Consider the following 21,250-nt stretch of genomic DNA (forward strand, 5'->3'; position numbering starts at 1 on the left):
AAGAAAAAAAAAAAAAAAAAAAAGAGAAAAGTGGTGTGGCTGCTGCCCAGATGCCCACACCGAGGAGCTGAAGACAGAGAAGGGGCTGCATGGCAGCTGCCCGGCCCTGGGCATTTGGTGGCTTTTCATTCACTCCCTGAGCCCTCACTCAGACCCCCTCTGTCTCTCTGAAATCACCAAATCGCTTCTGAAACAAAACAGGTTTGCCAGTGCAAGCCTGTTGGCAAGCATGTCGAGATAAGAGTTTCACGTTATTTTTCCACGTTTTCAGCCAAAAACACCTTGAAGTCTTTTTGGCTTTCGGATGGCAAACCCTTGAGCTTCCTTCCTTTTGGAGATACAAAAAGACACAGAAGCGAGGAAAGAAAAAAAAAAGAAAGAAAGAAAAAAAACAAACAGCAAAACAACCAATAAGTCTGCAGCCAACACGGCTGCCTCATTTATTTCGATAGCCCAGCTCCAGCCAACCGCAAGCCCAAGCGGCGCGGCGGTAGCAGCATCCCGCGTCCAGCGCTGGGCTCAGCCGCCGCGGGTACCGGCCGCGCCTTCACACCGCCTCCGCAGCAGCGGAGCGCTTTGTCTCCCGTTGCGGGACGCCGAACCCGACCGCCAGCAGAAGCCCCGCTCGGGGAACCGACGGGCAGCGCGGACTGCGGGTGGGACAGCACCAACCGTCCGCCCCGGAGAGAAGGGATGCCAGCCCGCAGCGTCCCTGCATCTTTTTGTTCGCTCGCTCGCTTTTAGGCAGGTCGCCGGGCTCGCCTTTGTTCCGCTCCCCACCGTCCGAACCCGCGACCACCGACACCGAGAGGGGAACAAGAGAAAGGAACGGCAGCCCGCAGCCGAGTAACCCCGGCCCTAAGGTCCCGCAGCCCCGCCCCGGCCCACCCCCGCCCCCGGCAAGATGGAGGCGCTGCCCGGCGGCACTCACCTCGCGCCCTGCCCGGGACCAGGTGGCCGCCACCGCTCCGCAGCCCGACTGGGGCAGCGCCTCCCCTCGGGGCCGGCAACGCGCGGGGAGGCGCCGCGGGGCCCCGCCCGCAGTGAGGTGGATGTGGGCGGGGGGCGGCGGCATTTTGTCAGCGCCCCGCTGCCCGCGTGCGGCTCTTTGTTCGCGCCGGGCACCTGTAGCGCTGTGTTTGGGTCTTCTCCGTCGAACAATTGAACAGCTGGAAGAGAATTGGCTTTCCCGCAATAAATATACGATGGGGGTTTGTTTGCTTTCTTACTCAGATGTCCCTGAGTGGTAAAAACTTCCGGAAGGAAAAGTACTGCGGGGACCTGGAGCTTGTGGGCTTACAGTAGCGATAGTGGCGCCTGCGTCTCCGCACTCAGCTCTGGTGAGGCCGCACCTCGAGTATTGCGTTCAGTTTTGGGCCCCTCACTTACAAAGAAGGACATCAAGGCCCTGGAGCGTGTCCAGAGAAGGGCAACGAAACTGGTGAGGGGTGTGGAGCACAAGTCTTATGAGGAGCGGCTGAGGGAGCTGGGATTGTTCAGTCTGGAGGAGACGTGGGGGTGGCCTTATTGCTCTCTGTAACAGCCTGAAGGTGAGGTGGGGGTCAGCCTCTGCTCCCACATAACAGTGCATTTCTCCTCTGAAATCGTGGTGAAGCGCTGGGCCCAGGCTGCCCGGGGACGGGATGGAGTCACTGACCCTGTTGGTGTTGCAGAACCATGTGGATGTGGCACTGAGGGATGTCGGCAGTGGGCATGGAGGAATGGGCTGCTGGTTGGAGTAGGTGTTCAGAGTAGGAGCTGGTCGGAGTAGGTGTGCTCAGAGGTATTTTCCAACCTTAACGGTTCTATGGAAAGAAGACACAGCTGTGTTGGGAAGGAGTGTGAGAATTTATGGGAGACCTGCCTGGATGCCTCCCTGTGCGACCTGGTGTAGGGAACCTGCTTTGGCAGGGGGGTTGGACTCAATGATCTCTGGAGGTCCCTTCCAACCCCTACAATTCTGTGATTCTGTGATTCTGTTTTGTTTCTTTTCAAACGTTGCTTGTTCTGCATTACATAAAATATACTAATTGGTGTAGTACTGACTTTGGAGAAGGATGCTATATTCTATGGAAAATACTTTTTTGTTCTGGCTGTGCAGATAGGCTGGGGTGGATTTCAGCAGGGAAGCAGCTAAGTTTCAAACAAATGTCAGGAACAGATGACATTTAGGAGGTCTGAAGAAATTAATAAATAAAGTAACTAAGCCACTGGAGCAAATGTGTACTTTCACATTGCAGCAGCTGAGAGCAGAACAGGGTTGGACTGAGGTTAAGATATCCATCCTAAATAGGAGTGGTTTGGGATTCTGAAGGCTGTGAAATAACAGTCTTACAGTTTAGGCAAAAACTGAGCACCTTCTTCAAATACACAAACGCTGTGCTTCACACCCTGCCAGCATGAAAGTGCTGTAAGTCAGCACAGGGAGTGAGGCGCTGATTTTTCTAAAGCTTTCAGCTCAGAGAAAAGCTGGGATGAAACAGCCCCAAAGGACCTAACGAATGCCATTGGTGCTGGATGTGCTATTGTGCAGACGAAGAGTGGACAAACCCAGCAAGGCATTGGAGGCTCAAACAGACTGATGATGATTCTCTTCCTTGTAACTAAGGCAGTACTTAGTGAGTGATGCAGAATCATTTTAATTGATAGAAAGGCATGTCTCAATATCTCTAATTCTCATTTCAGATTGCATGATGAAGCACTGGGCTAACTGATTTGTGAGTGGCTAGCATCACTGAGGTGAGGTTACAGTAGGAAAAGACGTAGAGCAGACTTTAAAGAATCCCATGTTTGTGCAAGATGTGAGGAAAACATGTTCCCAGAAAACTCGCCCGTCTTCTTGTTACACTGCAAACGTTAGCAAACATGACTCATAAGCTCAGGGGACTCCACACAATCGTGCTGGTGGCTTAAAGTATCTCTGGAAATTCCTCCTCCTCTGGTACGAAATATTTACCTCAACACAAATCTTACGAACTCACTAAAAATAACAGCTTTTTCTCCATGAATGATAGACTCTTGGTTGCAGGTGTATTTTACGGCTGAAAATTTCAGCTGAATGACTTAGAACAGCCTTCAGTATGTTCAGTCTGTGGCATGTTCCATTCCATCAAAAGGGCACAGCTGAAGGCTTGGCGTGCTGTGGCTGGGGGATCTTTTGGTATCACTGCAATGCTCTGGTGCCCGCCAGCTCCTAATGAGACCCAGCACTACCACTGTAACAAATGGGACTGCGTCCAAAGGACCTGGTTTGTGGAGGAATCAAATGGACAAGGCACTCAACATGCGCACCGACTAGGACAAAAGCTAATTGGCTACGAGGAAAAAGAAATGTGCTCACCAACTGCTTGTTGATTCCCTTCCTGAGCTCATTTTGATCAAAAAGCAGTGCACATGCTGGGGCTTTAAAAACCACTTGGTAAAATGGGAAAGATTTTACCTAGCCCTGGAACAGAACTGAAACCCTCGTCCAAGTCCTTACCCAGATTTTCTGGGCTCCAGCTTTGTGCTGTGCTGGATATGGAGGCTCTCAGCTCGCCAATGCATCAGCCTGCCCTGCTGCTGAGCCCTGCAGATGTGTGGGTGTCACAGGTGGAGGAGGTGGCAGATAAGGTATGGAGGGCTGAAGGAACAGCTGATCCCAAACCACGTAGCTTTGCGTAATCCTCCTGCTTCTGTCCTCTGTTCCACATTAAGATCAGGGAGTGCTTTGGTCACGCTCAGCTCCCACGACATTGAATGGAAGCTGAGGGACGTAGTGCAGCGAACTCTTACTCAGAATGCTATTTTTAGGTCTCAGCATTAAGCTTGCTGCCAGAGTATGTGGACCTTCCAGCACAGTTAGGTGCACAGTAAGCTTAAGAACTGTCATGACCTGTGTTAGGACGTGTGGGCTTCTGGAGACAAAGGCACTTGTTGGATGTTTTCTCCCATTTAGCTCCCTCAGCTAGTCACAGAGCAATTGTGAGGTGCTGGGAGAATGAACAAAGCAGGAAGAAAACTGTCTCAGGGAATCAGCTAAGAAAGGAAAATCCTTCTGTTGGACCTACCTCTTGGGAAGTCTTAGGAAATCTCTAGCAACAGGAGCATGGGACTCCATAGCTTATGTGGAGGAAGACTTCATTTCCATTGCTCTAACAGTGCAGCTTAAAAGCTCCTCACTTTTCTGAAAAGCAGAAGGCGTGCTGCTTTCTCACTGTAACCAAACCAACGCTGGGACGCTCAGCAGCAGGCAGTGACGCGGGACTGATGTTCGCAATAGCCACCCAGCACTGCAGAGCTTGCAGGAGCAGCCTGGCAGAGGCAGATGGTGCTTTCTGCAAGCTCCACGATCCCACAGTGGGAAATGATTCCCTATGGATATGGTGGAATCTACAGGGCAAGCATCTCCCTGAACCTTGGTTTAGCAAATATTTGAGATTGCAAGCAAGTTCACACTGGAAGTGGCCATGGAAAATCTGTCCTGTTGTTTTCCTCTGTAGCTGGCACGGAATCAGAATCTTCCAACTTTTGGTGCAAAGTATCTGTGACACATGGAGCAAGATTGCCTTTCCTTTCCTCTCTTCCTTCCTTTCAGGGTTATGAGAGTCAGGCCAGGCCTCGTTACCTGTTCCTCTTCCATTTTAAGTGCTGGGAGGTCTGTCTGTAACCTGTGAGCTGAGTACATCCGAAGGGAAGCGAGGAGATTGTTGGGCTGGCGCTCTAAATGTGCTTAGGTCCTGTAAAGCTTCATGCAGTGTACAAACAATGCCAGCTAAATAAGATTAGTCCTAATCAGCATATTGGGGACATGACCACAAACAACAAAAGTCATGTGGGAGGATGGGGCTGCAAGGCCATCCTACTGCTGGCTAGTGCAGAAGTCCCCAGTCCTACCCTGCTTGAACTTTGCATGCTTCTATTTCTATGCTGCCAGAGTGACAGAAAACACTGAGAATATTTTGTCTCTTTTTTGCTTGGACGTGGATATGAAACCTCTTTTGCTGTATGTTTTTTCTCTTAGTTAATATTTTTCCTGGCTTTCCAAGCGTTTAAGAAATAACCGAAATTGTTAATGGAGTTCACTGTGCTTACATTCAGTACTGTTACTTATATTTGAAAAGTAAAAACATTTTAAATGTCTAACAAATAAAATAATTACTAAAGGGCTTGGGATGAATGTCTTGACTGATTAACAATAGGTTAAGTTGTAGGTACTCTGTTGTTAGTGTGCCATTCAATGGGGAATCTTCTGCTGGCTCTGGTGGGAGCTCAGACACTTGCATGGTAGACACAGCTTTGTCTGAACCTGAATCTCACACTTGTCTTCCTGGATCAGATTTGATGTTGAGTTCATGGAATCAATTTGAGTTAGAAGGGAGCCTTAAAGGCCATCTGGTCCTGCAATGAACAGAGAAACCTACAGCTCCATCAGGGTGCTCAGTGTCCCATCCAGCCTCACCTTGAATCTCCCCAGGAATGGGGCATCCACCACTTCGTGGTGCCAGAGTTGTTCATACTCAGCTCCCAGTAAATTCCTGCTTATAAGGGACGGAGAGGAGTGGAAAAGTTCCTGGGACTAAGAACATGGTGTGCTTTGGGCTGCAGTGTGGAAAGAAGGGATTTCTAAGTCATGCATACTGCTGGTTGTCCTGTGGGGAACACAAACTGTGGATCAGAGCTTGCGACTGTGTGCCATGAAACACCTGGAACAGACTGATAGTTAGAGAAAGACGATGTTAGGACTGGAAAACATGACATTTCCTTTTTTTTAAAAAAAAAAGGTAGTAAAGAATCACACGTTAGTTTTGACTACATCCAGTGTGGTAGTAGAGAATAAATGAATTTGCAGCCCATGAATCCTATTATAAAGTCATGGAACCATAGAATGGCCTGGGTTGAAAAGGACCACAATGATCATCTGGTTTCAACCCCCTGCTGTGTGCAGGGTCACCAACCACCAGACCAGGCTGCCCAGAGCCACATCCAGCCTGGCCTTGAATGCCTCCAGGCATGGGGCATCCACAACCTCCTTGGGCAACCTGTTCCAGTGCGTCACCACCCTCTGAGTGAAAAACTTCCTCCTAACATCTAACCTAAACTTCAGACTCAGTTTAAAACCATTCCCCCTTGTCCTATCACAATCCACCCTTGTAAACAGCCGTTCCCCTTCCTGTTCATATGCTCCCTTCAAGTACTGGAAGGCCACCATGAGGTCTCCCTGGAGCCTTCTCTTCTCCAAGCTAAACAAGTCCAGTTCCCTCAAGAGCAGTGTAATGTGACAGTGAGATGAAATACATGTGGAATGACAGCGTGAAAGATGGGTTACAGGCAAATGCTGAAAAAACATGCAGTTATCACGTCGACAGGTCAAACTATGAGTGAACTCTGTGTATAAGACAAACCTTTTTCATGCTACTATAACATATTCCTAGCCAACATATTTAATACTGAATCTGTAGTGCTCACACATAGACAGTAAGAAAAAAGATGAGTGACAAGAGTATCCTGGGATAGTGCCCAGCAGCATTGCTTGGGGCTTTTTGCACAACATCCACTTTCCTCCTTAAACAAGTAGAATCACACTGCCTGAGCTCAATACATGAATACAAAACCGTTAGGATAAATCAGAATTGTTAAGTGTGCTCCTCTGGGAAAAGCAAGGTGGGTGCAAATCTTTGTAGTCAAAAAGTTAATAAAGGTGGTGAGATATGAAACTCATGAAAAGCACGAGTATCTTCTGAAAAACAATCATTTGCTGGTCTGCGATAGCAACAACTCTTGAGTTTCTATGGGTGAGGGGGAGATTTCATGGATGAACAGATGAGTTGCCAGTAAAATTAAGATATTCTCACAGCTTTTTGTATTTTAGCATTCATGCAAATTTGGAAATAAAGAATTGGCAGATGGTTCTCATGAACTGCATCTGGAAATAAAAGATGCCAAAGTTGACTGCATGAGTAATATTCGGATAGGCTAAGGAGGGTGGCACGTTGCCAAAAGCTTTCTGAAGGCTGTCATCACGACTGATGCAGAGCAAGAGCAGCGCGAGGGAAATGTATCATTAAGATATGGATATTAATTTCCTTGGTGTGTGTGTGTGTGTGGCAGAATCTAAATATCATTGCCTTTCCATGTTACCATCAAGTCCCTGGGTAAATATGAAAAATGACACTTCCTTTTGTCTTACAAATACTGCCCATCTTAAAGAGTTTCTCCCTGGAGACCCTCAGACAGGGGAATGGCCAGGTAGTTTGTTAGTTAAGTAAAATTCTAGGATACAGGTAGTTTGCAGTAAATTGAATGTGTTAATGGGTAAATTTAATTTAATGGGTAAATCTAATTCATTTTTTTCCCCAATATCTTCAAATCACAACTTTTTATGGTGAAAGCAATTGAAAAAGTCTCATCAGATCATGTATTCTTTCTGAGCAACTAGCATAAATGGATGTGAAACCAAGATTTGTAATAGAGGTTCATCACACTGGAGAGGCTGTGAAGAGAGAGCAGGTGGGAAAAGGAACCTCCCTTCTCAGTGCTGTATGTGGGATATTCGTGTTTTCTGGATAGAAGTGAGCAGGGCAATAACCAGTGCTGGTGACTGTACCACATCAGGCCACCTGCTTTGCCTGTTCAGTGAGCTGTGAGGTAGCACAAATAAAGATCTTTCTCATTACCCTACGTTGGACTGTGCTTACTCACATAAGGAAAGAATGGTTTCTTTCTTGAGAAGGAAAATGGGGAATGCTGAAAAGGAACTTCCAGGGGAAGTAATAATAAAAAGTATATTAAAGATGTCAGTATCAAAATGATATCTTTTCCTGTTTGGGAACTCCTTAGTAGTTTCTGATGAGCGTATGCATGCACTGTAATTATAGTTTATCTGTGTCCAGATCGAATTCAGTTTGAGGAAACATATCTGTAAATGCAGATATACACTCCTAAAACTAAGGAATGAGCAAATATTCCTAGCCATGTTTCACATTGTGTACTCTGGGTCCTATAATTCTGTAGTGTTACAGCACATAGTTCAGATCAGCGTGGGTATAAACCATGGCAAATTAGCCACCACAGCATTACCTAAGCATTGGCATTGATTGACTGTGTTGCTGTAGCAGCCTGGGGAGACCTACTCAGGGAGAAGGAAATGGAAGGAGGGATGCTAATAGTTGAGACTGAAATGAACTTCATGAACAGCAATGGCATGTGCCAAAAGATCATTAGTATGGGGATCTCTGCATACTTTAGGCCCAAAAGTTATTTCCAACAGATACAGTATTTACAGGCAAGCAGCAAATTATAAATCACAGGTAGATCACTACTATCTGGAGTTCAGTTGTCTTGGACTCAGACCTCTTGTTATCTGCAGAAACATTCTGGCCGTGCACTATGGTGGATGTAAACACAGCTTCTGTGCAGCTGCTCGGATAAGTATTCAGTGAGGTGAGAGGGTTAGCTGGGCATTTCCCACAACCAGACAGCAGCCTAGGGCCACCAAGGAAGGTGGATTCATAGAATTGCTCAGGTTGGAAAAGACCTTAAAGATCATGGAGTCCAACCACAAGCTAACCATCCTACCCTAACTCTAACAGCCCTCCGCTAAATCATGTCCCTGAGCACCACATCCAAACGGCTTTTAAACACATCCAGGGATGGTGACTCCACCACCTCCCTGGGGAGCCAATTCCAGTGCTTAACAGCCCTTTCTGTAAAGAAGTGTTTCCTGATATCCAACCTAAACCTCCCCTGGGGCAAGATTATTGGCTTTGGGCCTTACTGAGAGGTCAGAGGGGAAACATTGGGCTGCAGTATCATCTACAATGGAAGGACATGCAGCTTTTTTTCCATCTGGACAAGTCCCCTTAAGTACAATGATTTGCAAACATTTGGTGCAGTTATGTTACAAACCACAGCCTTAGTTTTCAAGACACCTCTGTTCCTTTGGGTCAAACTAATTCACTTGCTAAGAGTCACTTTAAAGCCAAGTGCATCTCTGTTGTTACTGAGCTGTATCTCTCCATTGGTGAGATGAAGTCTTACTTCAGTCTTGTTTATATTCCCTGACTAGGCAAGGTTTCTCTTTCTAAACTCTTAATTCTATTAGAAGGGGACACAATCCCTCTTCATAGCTGGAAATACGCAGATAGAGTTCAACCTAATTAATGCTGACAACTTTCACTAGCTATGCATTTATAATCTGTGTAGAACTGGAGAAAAATATCTGTGGAAGAATATTACTGCTGTTGGGTTGGAAGCATTTACTGACATGAAGGTCAGTGGTGGTACATGGATCGAGGACTTACCTTCCTTCTTTTCTAAGGCTCAGCATCTATTAGCTTGCAAGATCAGATTAGATTTCAGATTTGGCAGCAGTTTTGATGTTAGCATTTCAGTCAAGCATCTTTTCAAAATATATTTAAAATCTCAAGGTAAGTATTGTTATGCTTTTTGGACAACTATTAGGATTGCTTTGCTTGTTAGGAGCAAGAAGCATATCCATGAAGTGATGATGAGACTGGGTGTTAACAGCCCTCCTTGACATAACCTGACTAGTGGCCCCACAAACTGAAGAGGACACTGCATCGTATGTATTTTTAAAAGCTTAACGTGCCAGATTGTTTTAACTGAAATGAATAATAGAAAACAACAACAAACCTTTTGGGGGTTGAAAATTGAATACTATTCCTATTTGTCTCCCATAACTGGAAAATAAAGACTTCAATTATTAAAACTCACCACCATTACTTTACTGCAGACTCACCATTAAAAAAATGACTTGAATGACTTGACTTTGCTTTAGCATTTGAATGAAATTAAAATGAAAGGACCTGTAAGGACACGTAATGGAAACTCACAGAAACAAAGCTTTATTGGAACACTGAAAAATCATTTTGAACTTCCTGTTGAGTATCAGCTCAGGAAATCAGAATGTGCATAAAGGAAAAACATGAAATTTCAGTCTGCTTCCAACCTAAAGTACTACCTAAAGTAGTGTCCTTATAGAAGAAACAGCTTTCAATTAATTTATGATGTAACTTACTAGAAAAGGGTAATTTAAGGAGCTCAAGGAAAACACAGTATTCAATTTAGAATTAGTAATGAGAAATCACTGCCTTTCTGCCCTTTTATCCTTCAAACAATTTAACATTTTTACATACAAAATAGAAAGTTGCCTACTTACAATGTGACTTCTTCCTTGTGCTGCTGTGTTCTTCCTGAAATCCATATGCATCCCATTCCTCTTTCAATTTTTTTATCTAATTCCAATTTGTGCATTTTTTAGTTCATTATATGAAGAAAGGGGAAAACATCTTCCAGATTCACCTTTTTCCCCTCAAACCACCCCCACCACAGCTCATTCAGTAGAAAACCCAACACTTCTCGATGAACAAAAGGGATATGGTAGGTAAATGGGCTTGCATTATTCGGATAAATAGTTGTTACAAGCAGAAATCTGTTACTCTAACATTTTTATTTTGCGAGCAGAAAAGTCAATACACAGAATGCCTAAGCATTCTATGCAGCCTCATCAAGAATCACAGAATCACAGAATGGCTTGGGTTGGAAGGGACCTCAAGGATCATCACGTTCCAACCCCCTGCCACAGGCAGGGCTGCCAGCCACTGGATCAAATACTGGATCAGACTGAAGAAAGAGGGAGGCACCTCACCTAGTGCTCTGACCTGCTTTGTGGAAGCAATCTGGGGTAGCTTCAGGTTGATGGTGTCAAGACGTTTGTTGGCGTGCTCTGTAACAATGTCCAAAGCACAGAATGTGCCATTGTACCACCAAACAAAAGAAAATGATAAGCATTTGTGCAATCAGCCTGCTTTGTAAGAACACTGCTGCCAACTCAGATGGCAGAGCACACTGGCTTTGCCTTTAATTCCATTTCTTTAAACTGATAACAATGCAGAGAAAGGTGAACTAGCTCTGAGTAGCAGGACTGCAAGGAAGTACAGATCTTCTTATGTGCAGCTTTACTAGCTTGGATTGTAAGAAACTTTAGCACTAATCCAATCAATGTGGGAAGAGTGAGGCTCTCCTGGGCTGGTACTGATTTGGATCAGCTTCGCAGCACCCCTCACATCATTCACCTTTTGGTCTTCTTTGAATGTTGCGCTTGTTTTTTTTAACTGGCCGCAATACTCTGAGAGCAGACGTGACTACAAGCATATTCAGCAGCAGAATCAAACACTCAATCCATTTTCTGTTCTCTACTTACATTTTATTACAGACTAATATGAAATCATTTCATATTCATACTCGGTTTTAATTACTCGTGAGCAAACTTAAACCAGTTCTGAATGTTTATATTTATTGCAAGCAGATCCATGTCTCCTGCTCATATGTTCTACGTAAGGATCCAAAACGTGACTGAATATAAACAAGTTATATTTGGTTATCTACAGAAATTAAAGTTAAAAATAGCACTGAAAAGAAACTTTACAGTAATGTATTCACACACTGACTCTTCAAATCAAATAAATGAAGTGGTATAGGATAATCTAAACATTAGATTTGAAGGCTGATTTATTTTCAAATAAACGCACCTATAATTGTACAATAAAAATAAGTGTTAGCATTTGGTGCCGATGACTACAGACATCTTTAATGTTAATGCACAGATAACTACCCCCAGCCCGGGCAGCACTTTGCAGATTCTACTTTACATTCAGTCATGGAAGGACATGTAAAATGGAGTGCGTACGTAGCACAGAACTTGTTAGAGACCATGCATGTTAAAATGGTGTGAATTCTCGTAAGGTAAAAAATTAAAGCTTCATGGATGGATTTGTAGATTATTCTGCAAAGTAGAATCGCGTACTTTTTAACTTTCACAATACTTTCACAAATTTCCATTAAAGCTTTCTTAACAGACAGTAGCATGAGCACAATGACCCCACTGGCTTCCAAAAAGAAAAGTAGTGCAGTGCTCAATTCGGCTATCTTTTTCCTTTTGTATTTGCAAGCCAGTTGGGACAAGACAGGCTAATGCAAGCGAGAAAGTAAACTGTAAGCTTTTATATTAAGTGGCTGAACAAACAATTATTGTACAGTGTAAAACCAAAAAGATCCACATCTTTTGCCACGAGCCACTGCAGGAATATACGAACTTCAGTGGCTGAAAAGCTTGAAATACTTCCTAAGTCTTCAGATACATTTGGTTAGCGCTTACCAGTTTCAAGACATTTATAGAAGCAGTTATGGAGACATTATGCTGTTAAAGCTGCAACGATTTAAACAAGGCGAGTTAGGAAGTTATATAGATTTTTATACTTTTCCCCATTCTTACAATATATAGAAACCAGTCTCCTTTCAGTGCCCCATCCATAATAAAACATTCTAATTCATTTTGATCTAACTTCTAAGTTTTCATCTTGGTATTGCCTGGTTGGTTTACAGATTAACTCCAAGTTGCCACCTGCTGCAGTGGGCTAAGTTTGCATGGCAATAGGAACAGAAACAAAAACCTATCAAGTGAAATGTTGGTGTTCTATGGGTTTTCCATCAAATGGTCTATTTTAATAAACAGTACCGACTTTTAAAGGTAGAAATATTGCTAAATCAAAGCAGAAATTTCCACTTAAATTCAAGCACTTTTCCTCCTCCAAAAATGACACATTCAACTAAAATTTCCCAAACACATAAAGAGGTGTTTCAGCATGAATAATATTGTAAATATTCTAAGTGCTGGTCTACACTAAGTTTGCAATGAATTGCTTTGTTAACAGGCTGAACGGGAATGCAGCACTTTCAAAATCATCGAGCAAAAAATCTCCTTTTTTAAGGCTAAAAGATGGAACTCAAGAAGAAAAAAGCAGGAGGGTTTATAAAATAGAAAAGCTAGCAGTAACAGTACAGCACAGAAAGTGTATCGCTCTAATTGCCAGCAAATCATTAATGGTTTTGGTGACACTGACAGAGCAACTGATCTATATTTCTAATTTAACATTCATTAAAATTTTTAACATTCAGCCACAACTTCACTCCAAGCTAAATTTAAGTGGCCAAAACTCATAAGTATAAAAAAAGCCTTCAAAACATATATACTTAAAAAAAATAGAAATGGTGTGTTAACAAATGTATGCGTAAAACAGATTTATAAATAGCTACAGTATGAAAAATATTTCAGTGCAAAGGCAATTTTAAGATTTCTAAAAAATACATTACAAATAATTTGTTAACTACACACAAGAAATTTGTCACTGCTACTGGTATAAAATTTATACGCATAATAACTTTGTTTAAAAAATATATACACCAGTGTTTTATGTAGGGGATGGTTTGAACTGACCAACATTCAAGTATGCAATGGCATATATATGTACACACTCCCACACTCATATACGTGTTTATGTATTTCAAAATGTTGCTGCTATGAGGACATTCTTTGAAACACAAAAGTGCTACATGTCAAATGGTAAAGATACCTTCATTTGTGGTGCTCACCATCAGCCTTTTATAATTCTTCCCTTTTCTTTGGTATAATGAAAATTTCACTGCTGACTTTACAATCTGCTCGTCTCAGGGAATATTCAATATTTCACTACTTGTTGAACAGGAAAGTCACTCAGAATATTGTGTGAAACATTTCCTACCGAGTTGATTTTTCTCTTACTCAAAAGTAAATTATTAAGTAAACCATTTTGTCTCTATGGGAAGTCATTTTTCTCCACCACTCACGTTCATTAAATACACAGCTGATGTTTTGCTCAAGTCTTCCAATAAAGACTGCAGCTCTGATTCCAAATATTTTGTTTTCATTTTCACACTGCAACACATTTTTAGTTAATATCCTCCCACAAGTATTTAAAGACTGTGGTTATTAACGAGTTAAAAACACCAGGCTAAACTAGACTGAAATTGGATTATTCCTTCAGGTAGTTTTGTACCCCAAAATAAAACACTGGACTAAAGAAACGAGACAAGGACACAGCTAATAGTTGAATAAGTGCAAGGTAACATAAACGTAGCAGAGAAAATAGAAGTAAAAGTTGGCTGTCATACTTGAAGTAATACAAACAGAATCTTTGCAGTCCAACTAATTTCTATTATAATTATGTTTCAGCTGTTAGTAATAGCTGTGTGCCACCTACTGGTTTGCTTGCAAAAGTTAACATTTGGTTATTTCTTGCATTGTAATGCATCTCCTCAGCCAATTAGGTCTTATCACTAAAAAAAAAAACAAAACAACCCTAAAGAAATAAAAAGTCAAAACTAAAAGGATAATAAAAGATGCTTATTTGCAAAAATAGCCTTTTTTTGAGGGGGAAAAACCAAACCAAAAAGGTTCTCTGTATAAACTTACTACTATACTTACTAGTATGCATACTTTGAAAGCATGGAGATAGTTAAGTGGGAACACTGCGTACCTGCATCCTTGACGAATTCACGAAGACACTGGAGGCAAAATCCTTACATTCAATTTTTCTGTAGATATCGACACTGATGATACCTACTGAACAGCCAACTTGACTTCATATAGAGTGCACGTACTCTACACAAGGATCATTTTGCCTGTTTTTCTACAGGGGAGTACTAACTGAAAACCATACGAGGCCCTGATTTGGCCACTTACAAGGAAGTGAACATTAGAGAGTGTTTCTTGAAAGCAGATTTGCACAGAGGAAACACCAGTTTGTTCTACAGAAAAAGCAAAGAAAGAAAAAGGATAGAGGAAAATCAGAAACAGCACTTAGTAATATGCTTTAGGAAACTTTCATCGGAGATAACTGAGGTCATCGCTTCTGGCTGAAAATTAAAACTGTTGATCTCAGAATGTAGGTCACTGACTGAAACTATACACTTCAAGTAACAAAATGACTAAAGATGACAGAAACAATAAATGCACAAGAATCTTGACACAGGAAGATGAGTAAATTTTAGTGCTACCAGTCTCACAGTACCAGACTGTGCAGATTGTTCATTGCCCCAGTAGTTCAAAACATAGAAAGGAGGCCTATCGGCCCGGAAGGTTTCATACTTCTAGCTCTTGATCCTGTTTGTCTGAGCAATACCTCAGACAGCAAAAGCCACATATAGTTTGATATACTTCTGTGACATGTTTGTTTCCTAAAAAAAGAAATAAACAAAGGTACAGTTTTTAAAGGCTTGAATTGGTGTCCTGTCATACAGACGTTTCCAAACCTGACCCACTGTAGCGGTAGCCTGCACTGGAACGACAATGCTTATTTGAGTAGCCAAAGACAGATGGAAGCACTGAATAATCAATGCCTCTCCAGTGCGTAAACATTGTTTTTTTAGAACGAGAATGAGACCTTCTTGCTGGGGAATTGCTGCAGTCATTGCTCCTGTATCTTGGGCTTTTGAGGCAGGCAAGAGGTGTGAATTCCGAGATGTGGTCCCGACAGTGCCTTGATGCATTCTGTTGAGAAAAAGAAAAACAAGTAAATAGGTGATTTCAGAGATAAAAGCCTAATCTTGCATGCTGTCTGCCTTCCACTAAATCGCCACTTTGGCTATTTGCTTCATGTGAAGGTAAAATCCCTCTTTGAACATGACTGGTTGTATATCTAGACCTAAAGAATTAGGTGCAATTTTACATATAATCTCTAAGCCTGATCATGGGTTCTCTAGAGAAGAGATGAAGACACAGAGGACTGCTTTCAAGTTGATTGTTGTGTTGTTCTTTTTTTTAAATCTAGTTTTATAATTCACCATGCAATCTCTTTTTGTACCTTTTTTACCTCAGAACTTTTTTTAGTCAGGTACTCTTAGGGGGAATTTGGAGGCAGAACAGACTCAACTACTTTGCCCTGTACTTCCAATGAGAAGGAATTCTTTACAGTTGGTTTGAGCCAATAGATAGAATTTCCAGAGGTTTTTAGTGCATTTGTTTTGTACTTCTAAGCAATGCCAGGCTTTGGAACTGCTCAGGTTTATATGTAGCATAAAGTACCTGTAGGCAATCATAACAGCAGGTTTATCTTAGTCTAATTGTCCATTAATGTTTATCTATGCCACTCAATCATCCCACGCGTGGCAGAATTGGCACCCCTACTCAGGAAATACTCAGGACCATGCTATTACCATGGTACATGACAAGACCATGAAATGAATGAACAGACTAGAAGGAAGGCAGCACAGCACTTCCCCCAGTGAGATTATCTTATCTCCTCATGAAATGTACTTTTAATTTCCAGACATAGGGCTATGTGGGTTATATGACCATGTTTAAGATACTAATGCATTCTAACCATGATTTGGACAAGCATTATCAATGATTCTCTCCATGAGTACTATTTAAACCAGTTAATATTCTAGTCTTGATCATGGATTTCCTCCTTCACTGTTAACATTAACACAGTAATAAGAGGGACAAAATCCCAAAATAATAACATAGCTTACAGAAGTTTGCCTACTTTCAATGCCAATCACAAGCTTGAACTGCTGTGCTAACATAACCAAAAGTATGTAGAAAGTTCCCTTAAAACAGTTTCTCTCGAAGAGAGTCAGTGAACTGTACCAAACTGCTCACTAGCAACAAAGCCTGTATTCTTTTACACACATACAGATCAAATACTAACATTAGTACAGAAAAATTTAGGGAAACAGATAACAGAGCGGCTAACTTTCTTTTGGAAATGTCAGTGGGCAATGCAGTCCTACACTGTGTAAGTTCTTTTTCCTATTCCTCCAGCTACAAAGTGAAGATTTTAGTTACTCTTTCTAAAGATAAAACAGTATTTTTTGTACACAGAAAACGTTGGGTTTCAATACGCCATGCCTGACACTACTCCAGAAAGCTGGGGCTTTCTACTGCTAATTGTTCAGCAGTCACTAAAGGCAGTAGATACTGGCAGATTCACAGCTCCAGACACACAGCCCCTGACCCAGGGTCCTACTCACAAATAAATCAACTCCTTCTGTATGACAATCTCTCTGTTTTACTGTCTGCATTGGGTCTATGCATGTATCGAAAAACATGAGAGATAAGAGATAAATTGCTGATGTGTGAGACTTCTGACTTCATGTTGACACCGCAGCGTAATGCGAGCACACCCTGCTGTAATAACTGCTGCTCTTACAAAACAGATGTAAAACAACACCTATTTGTAACACCATGTATTAACTGGACTTTAATATGGGTATATCCACTCACACAGACACACTGTCCTCCTCACATGACCAAGTGTCTGAGACAAAAAGAGCTTACCTGTGACACAGAACATCTTTTGCAACAACTAGGCTCTCCAAATAAAACATAATTATTTTGCATCAATATTGATGAAATACAGGAAAAACTCTGGAGGAAACAGTTGATTTGTAAACAGTACAGTTCACCAATAGAAATCCATCCAAACTGGCAACACGTACAGTACTGTTACCTAGCTTTGATCTAATTATGGCTCGAAGCTGAAAGAGTTCCTTCAAGAAGTGGCCCATCGCTGTTCACCAGTGCATTTAGGGCTGTTTTATGTCTCATACTCTTCTGCAAGGATGAGGAAAAACAGTGAGACTTGCTGAACACAGGAGAGAAATATGAATGAATTGTACCATTTGGTACAGGTCTAACTATTGTAGCAGGGCCCTATATAGTGACAGATTTTCTGATAGGTTTAAAAGGGAAAGGTTATCCAGAGTATAACAAAGTTTCTATTACTTGATCCTGAGGTCTAATTGTTTGAGCCACACTTTCACAATTCAATTTCAAACCGTTAAAAATACTTAATTACTCTCATTTAAAGTGTTTAAACTGCGGCATGACTAAGTATCATGGGCTCCCTGCTGACAATAAAGTATATTATTTATCAATAAAAGATCTCCCTTTGATATGATGCCATGCGGCTGCACATGGAGCAGTGCCCTGTAGGGCAGCCCCACTGGTCCAGTATTTCCTTAGGGGCCTCTCTCCCAGCCAGTCCAGGCACTCCAAATTAACGAATGGACGTTCTGCTTCTTCCAAGAACTACTGGAGCACTGCACTATACAGAAGGTGATGGCGTCAGTGTTGATGAAGGCTTACAACCTAACCATTACCACCTGCTGAACAGGGGCAAGGCAGTTATTATGGTAACTTCTTGTATGGGATTCAAATATTTCAACAGCAGGATCATTTCTTTGTTTTCTGTAGAAGAGGAGCCCAACATGTAACAAAGGCAACAGCTGGCTTCTTTAAGAGGCCCGTGCTGTTTTGTGTGCAACAGCAGCCAAGCCCAGTGAGGAAAACAGAAAGATGGTGAGTCCACAGAAAGGCTTCCCCAGGCAAAAGCAGGGTGGTGGGAGCAGCAAAGGGCAGAGATTCCACGCTGGGCCTGATGGGCTGATCTGATGACTGAAGTGAAAGCAAAGTATAAAAACCATCAATGAGAAGCAAAAGGAAAAAGAAAAATATTTCTTAAAAAGGGATGAAAACGTAGAAGTTATTTACAGCTCACAACCAAAAGGCCTGGTATTTCAGCTAGAAATACTTGGGAGTACAGAAACGTTGTACATCAAAGTGACAATTTAAAATGAAAAGAAAATAATGCAAAGCGAAGTTACATTTTCCATAACAAAACTGCTTAGCTTCTCTTCTCAATGAGAGAATTAAGAAAAAAGAAATATCATCAATTAATATAAGTTGGATATTAAAAAAGCCCTGTTGCCTCTTGAAAGGTAAGGCTGAAAGAAACATTACAGCAGCATATTTTCCAGTTGAAGAACAAAATTCAGCTTGTTTCATTGAGCCAAATACTCACTGCGACTAAGTGTGACAGACATGAGCAAGTTGTGATTTAAATTACCAAAGACAACCGATTCCTCCAAAGCTTTTGCAGAGTTAATGTTTGAGCACAAGAAAGTCAACAAGTTGTGTATATATGCACATATATACACACATACATATATGGACATATATGTATGCACATATACACGTATACATACATGAATGTATACCTGCATATAAATGAAAAGATCTTTCCGAGAACCCAGAACTAGATTGGCAGTGTTTAAAAAACTCTGAATGATGACGATGGTAAGCAATGACCTACCACACTCTGGAGTGACACCCAAGTAATAGAACAGGTAAGAAAGACAAGAATTGCTTCAAAGGCTGTGTGCCATCTGATTGTCTGAGCAGAACTAAGTTAGTAACCTGCAAGGTGACTGCTAGCCCTGTGTTAGTCTTGCCAACTGCTCCAGAAGCCCTTTGTCGAAAAGGTTGTAGAGTTTATGGGAATGCAGTAAGTTTAAAAATAGTATTAGTTTCAAACTCACTTCAAACCAATCCGAAAGATCTTAAAAGCCAATTTTAGTCAAAATTTGCAATAGTGAAAACAACTTTGTGTATCTTCCTTGTGGCTTCTACAATTATGGCCATTTTTATTGACTATAAGTTTTGAAGGAAGGAAGAAGATGGATTTTTCATCTTAATCTGTTAAAAATTAAGGACATAAAATCTGTAATAGAAACCAAACCAAGAGCCTCACAGTATGAAGTCAAAAGGAGCTTTCTTGCAGACTGCAGTGAAGCCAAGATTTATCTGCCTTTCTTCTACTTTTGTTAAAAAAAGTCTCATAGACTTCTGAATCTTGAGCTATTTTCTTTTTAGAAAGAAGCACAGATTTTAAAATGCCTGCTAGAAATAACTTAGTGCAAAAAAGTTGCATTTTCAGCAGAGTGGATATTTTAATAAACTTGAAAGACTTCTTAAAGGGCTTCCAGTATCAGCTTTTCCATACCAAAGCAGGATATCAGCATATTCAGAATTATTGCTCTATGTGGCAACTATTCCTCTTGGTGATTTACAGTGCAAGCAAGACATGCATTCACTGATAGAAATACAAAAAACACAAAATGGGGTCTAAGAATCTTAGATTCTCGAGTCTACATTTTGTAGAATTCAGTAACAACGTGACAAAAATGATGGTGACAGTGACAGATTATGACAATGACTCATAGAATCCTCACGATAAATAAACAGAAATAGGAAAAATTTACAAGTATTTTGCAAAGTACAGTTGATGTGAATCAGAAATGGAGATAATGAGTACAGTAAATAACTTCTGATGACAAACTTTTTACTGTCCTTCGAATGAAATGGCCAAGCATGCAGAAAGGCAGAAAAAAAGTCACCTTTTGTTCCATTAGAAACTTAGACTGCTTGAAGTCTGAGAAAGCATAAAGATGGTGGACTGCTCAACAGAAAGGCACTGATGTTTAGTCTGATTTTCCCAGGAGATTGTAGGAGGTAACCGAGCACATCATTTATATTTAAAGCAAGGCAGCAGTTATTTAGACAAAGCAGATTGGAAGACAGGAGGAAAACAAAGAGAGGGAAGAAGAAACACAATGGATATATCTGGTTAAAAGTCAAAGATTTTGTTCTAAATATTAAAAAAAGAATATTGCCAGTGTTAGCCCAAAGTTTGCTGATTCATTTCCCAGCACTAACATATGATGTTGGTGAAATTCCTTTATTTAGGGCTGTGTATTTGCATTAACCCAGCCTCATTCTCTCTCGTTAGACTTCAATTAAGCATGCAGAACCTACACCAAAACCAGCTTCTTCCACAAATAGCATATATGACAGAGAGATCTGTTAAAGATATTGAAATAGAGAAATGCTAAATGCTGATCTGCCTAGAAATACTTCTTTGCTTTCTGCTTTCTTTCCCGCCCTCCTGAGGTGAGGCATTTTTACACCAAGGTATATTCAAGGAATAGAAAACAATGGCAAGTGGGCTTACTTTTCAGGTGTAAGAAGAATTTTTTTTACCTTTGGCAGAAGGGAAATTTTACAGTCTTGGAAATTCCTTTATTCATTACCTCTTAACACAAAGTATCTTCTCCAATTAACATTAAATGTCATCTGATCCCTACACATATACTCACTAACAACTCATTAGTTTAACCTAATGATGGCAGTTGATGTGCTGAAAAGAGTGAGGGCAATAACATTAACTACCAGGTTCAAAACTTCTACTGTTCTTCACCTTCTAACATATGTAACGTGTGAATATTTATTGGAGTCAAAAATACACCCAAAATCTTTGGTTGGGATTGGTCTGATGCCCATAGAATAACACCACGTTTACCCCAGAAGTTGGCTTCTCTATAAGTCTCAGCAGAGCAAGCTTGCATTTACACAACAATTTCTGCTTTTGGGTTTGGAAGAAAGGTTACAATAGATTTAAAAATACTTTTCTCATTGGCACAGCAAAGCACACGTATATAGAAATAATGAAATCAAACAGATAAAATGTAAGTTGATACATAAAAGAGGAAAAAATGTTTAATAAAGTAGGTTTTAATACACTTGTTTGTT

General features: G+C 41.3%; 3 protein-coding genes across 12 annotated transcripts in view; 1 reads left to right on the forward strand and 2 right to left on the reverse strand.

The window, feature by feature from the left end:
- The window catches only part of MCF2L (MCF.2 cell line derived transforming sequence like), a 147,447-nt gene extending 146,415 nt beyond the window's left edge, over positions 1-1,032 (reverse strand). For all 5 annotated transcript variants that reach the window (XM_052705836.1, XM_052705833.1, XM_052705832.1 and 2 more), the window contains exon 1: positions 932-1,032. The gene's annotated coding sequence lies outside the window, so the exon portion shown is untranslated. The remainder of the gene's footprint in view (positions 1-931) is intronic.
- Positions 1-21,250, forward strand: part of ADPRHL1 (ADP-ribosylhydrolase like 1) — a 400,125-nt gene that overhangs the window by 341,698 nt on the left and 37,177 nt on the right. The gene's annotated exons all lie outside the window — the stretch shown is intronic.
- ATP11A (ATPase phospholipid transporting 11A) overlaps positions 11,185-21,250 on the reverse strand; it is a 120,750-nt gene continuing 110,684 nt past the window's right edge. For 2 of the 6 annotated variants that reach the window (XM_052705840.1, XM_052705839.1), the window contains exon 29: positions 11,185-15,367. In XM_052705840.1, the coding sequence (XP_052561800.1) occupies positions 15,110-15,367 (258 nt within the window). In that variant the 3' untranslated portion in view covers positions 11,185-15,109. Of the gene's footprint in view, positions 15,368-17,158; positions 17,249-17,319; positions 17,435-20,058; positions 20,148-21,250 lie in introns of all 6 variants that reach the window. The other 4 variants (XM_052705844.1, XM_052705842.1, XM_052705841.1 and 1 more) reach the window with 4 other exon arrangements.

Source organism: Tympanuchus pallidicinctus, unplaced genomic scaffold, assembly GCF_026119805.1.
Source record: "Tympanuchus pallidicinctus isolate F22 unplaced genomic scaffold, pur_lepc_1.0 scaffold6, whole genome shotgun sequence".
Classification (NCBI taxonomy): domain Eukaryota; kingdom Metazoa; phylum Chordata; class Aves; order Galliformes; family Phasianidae; genus Tympanuchus; species Tympanuchus pallidicinctus.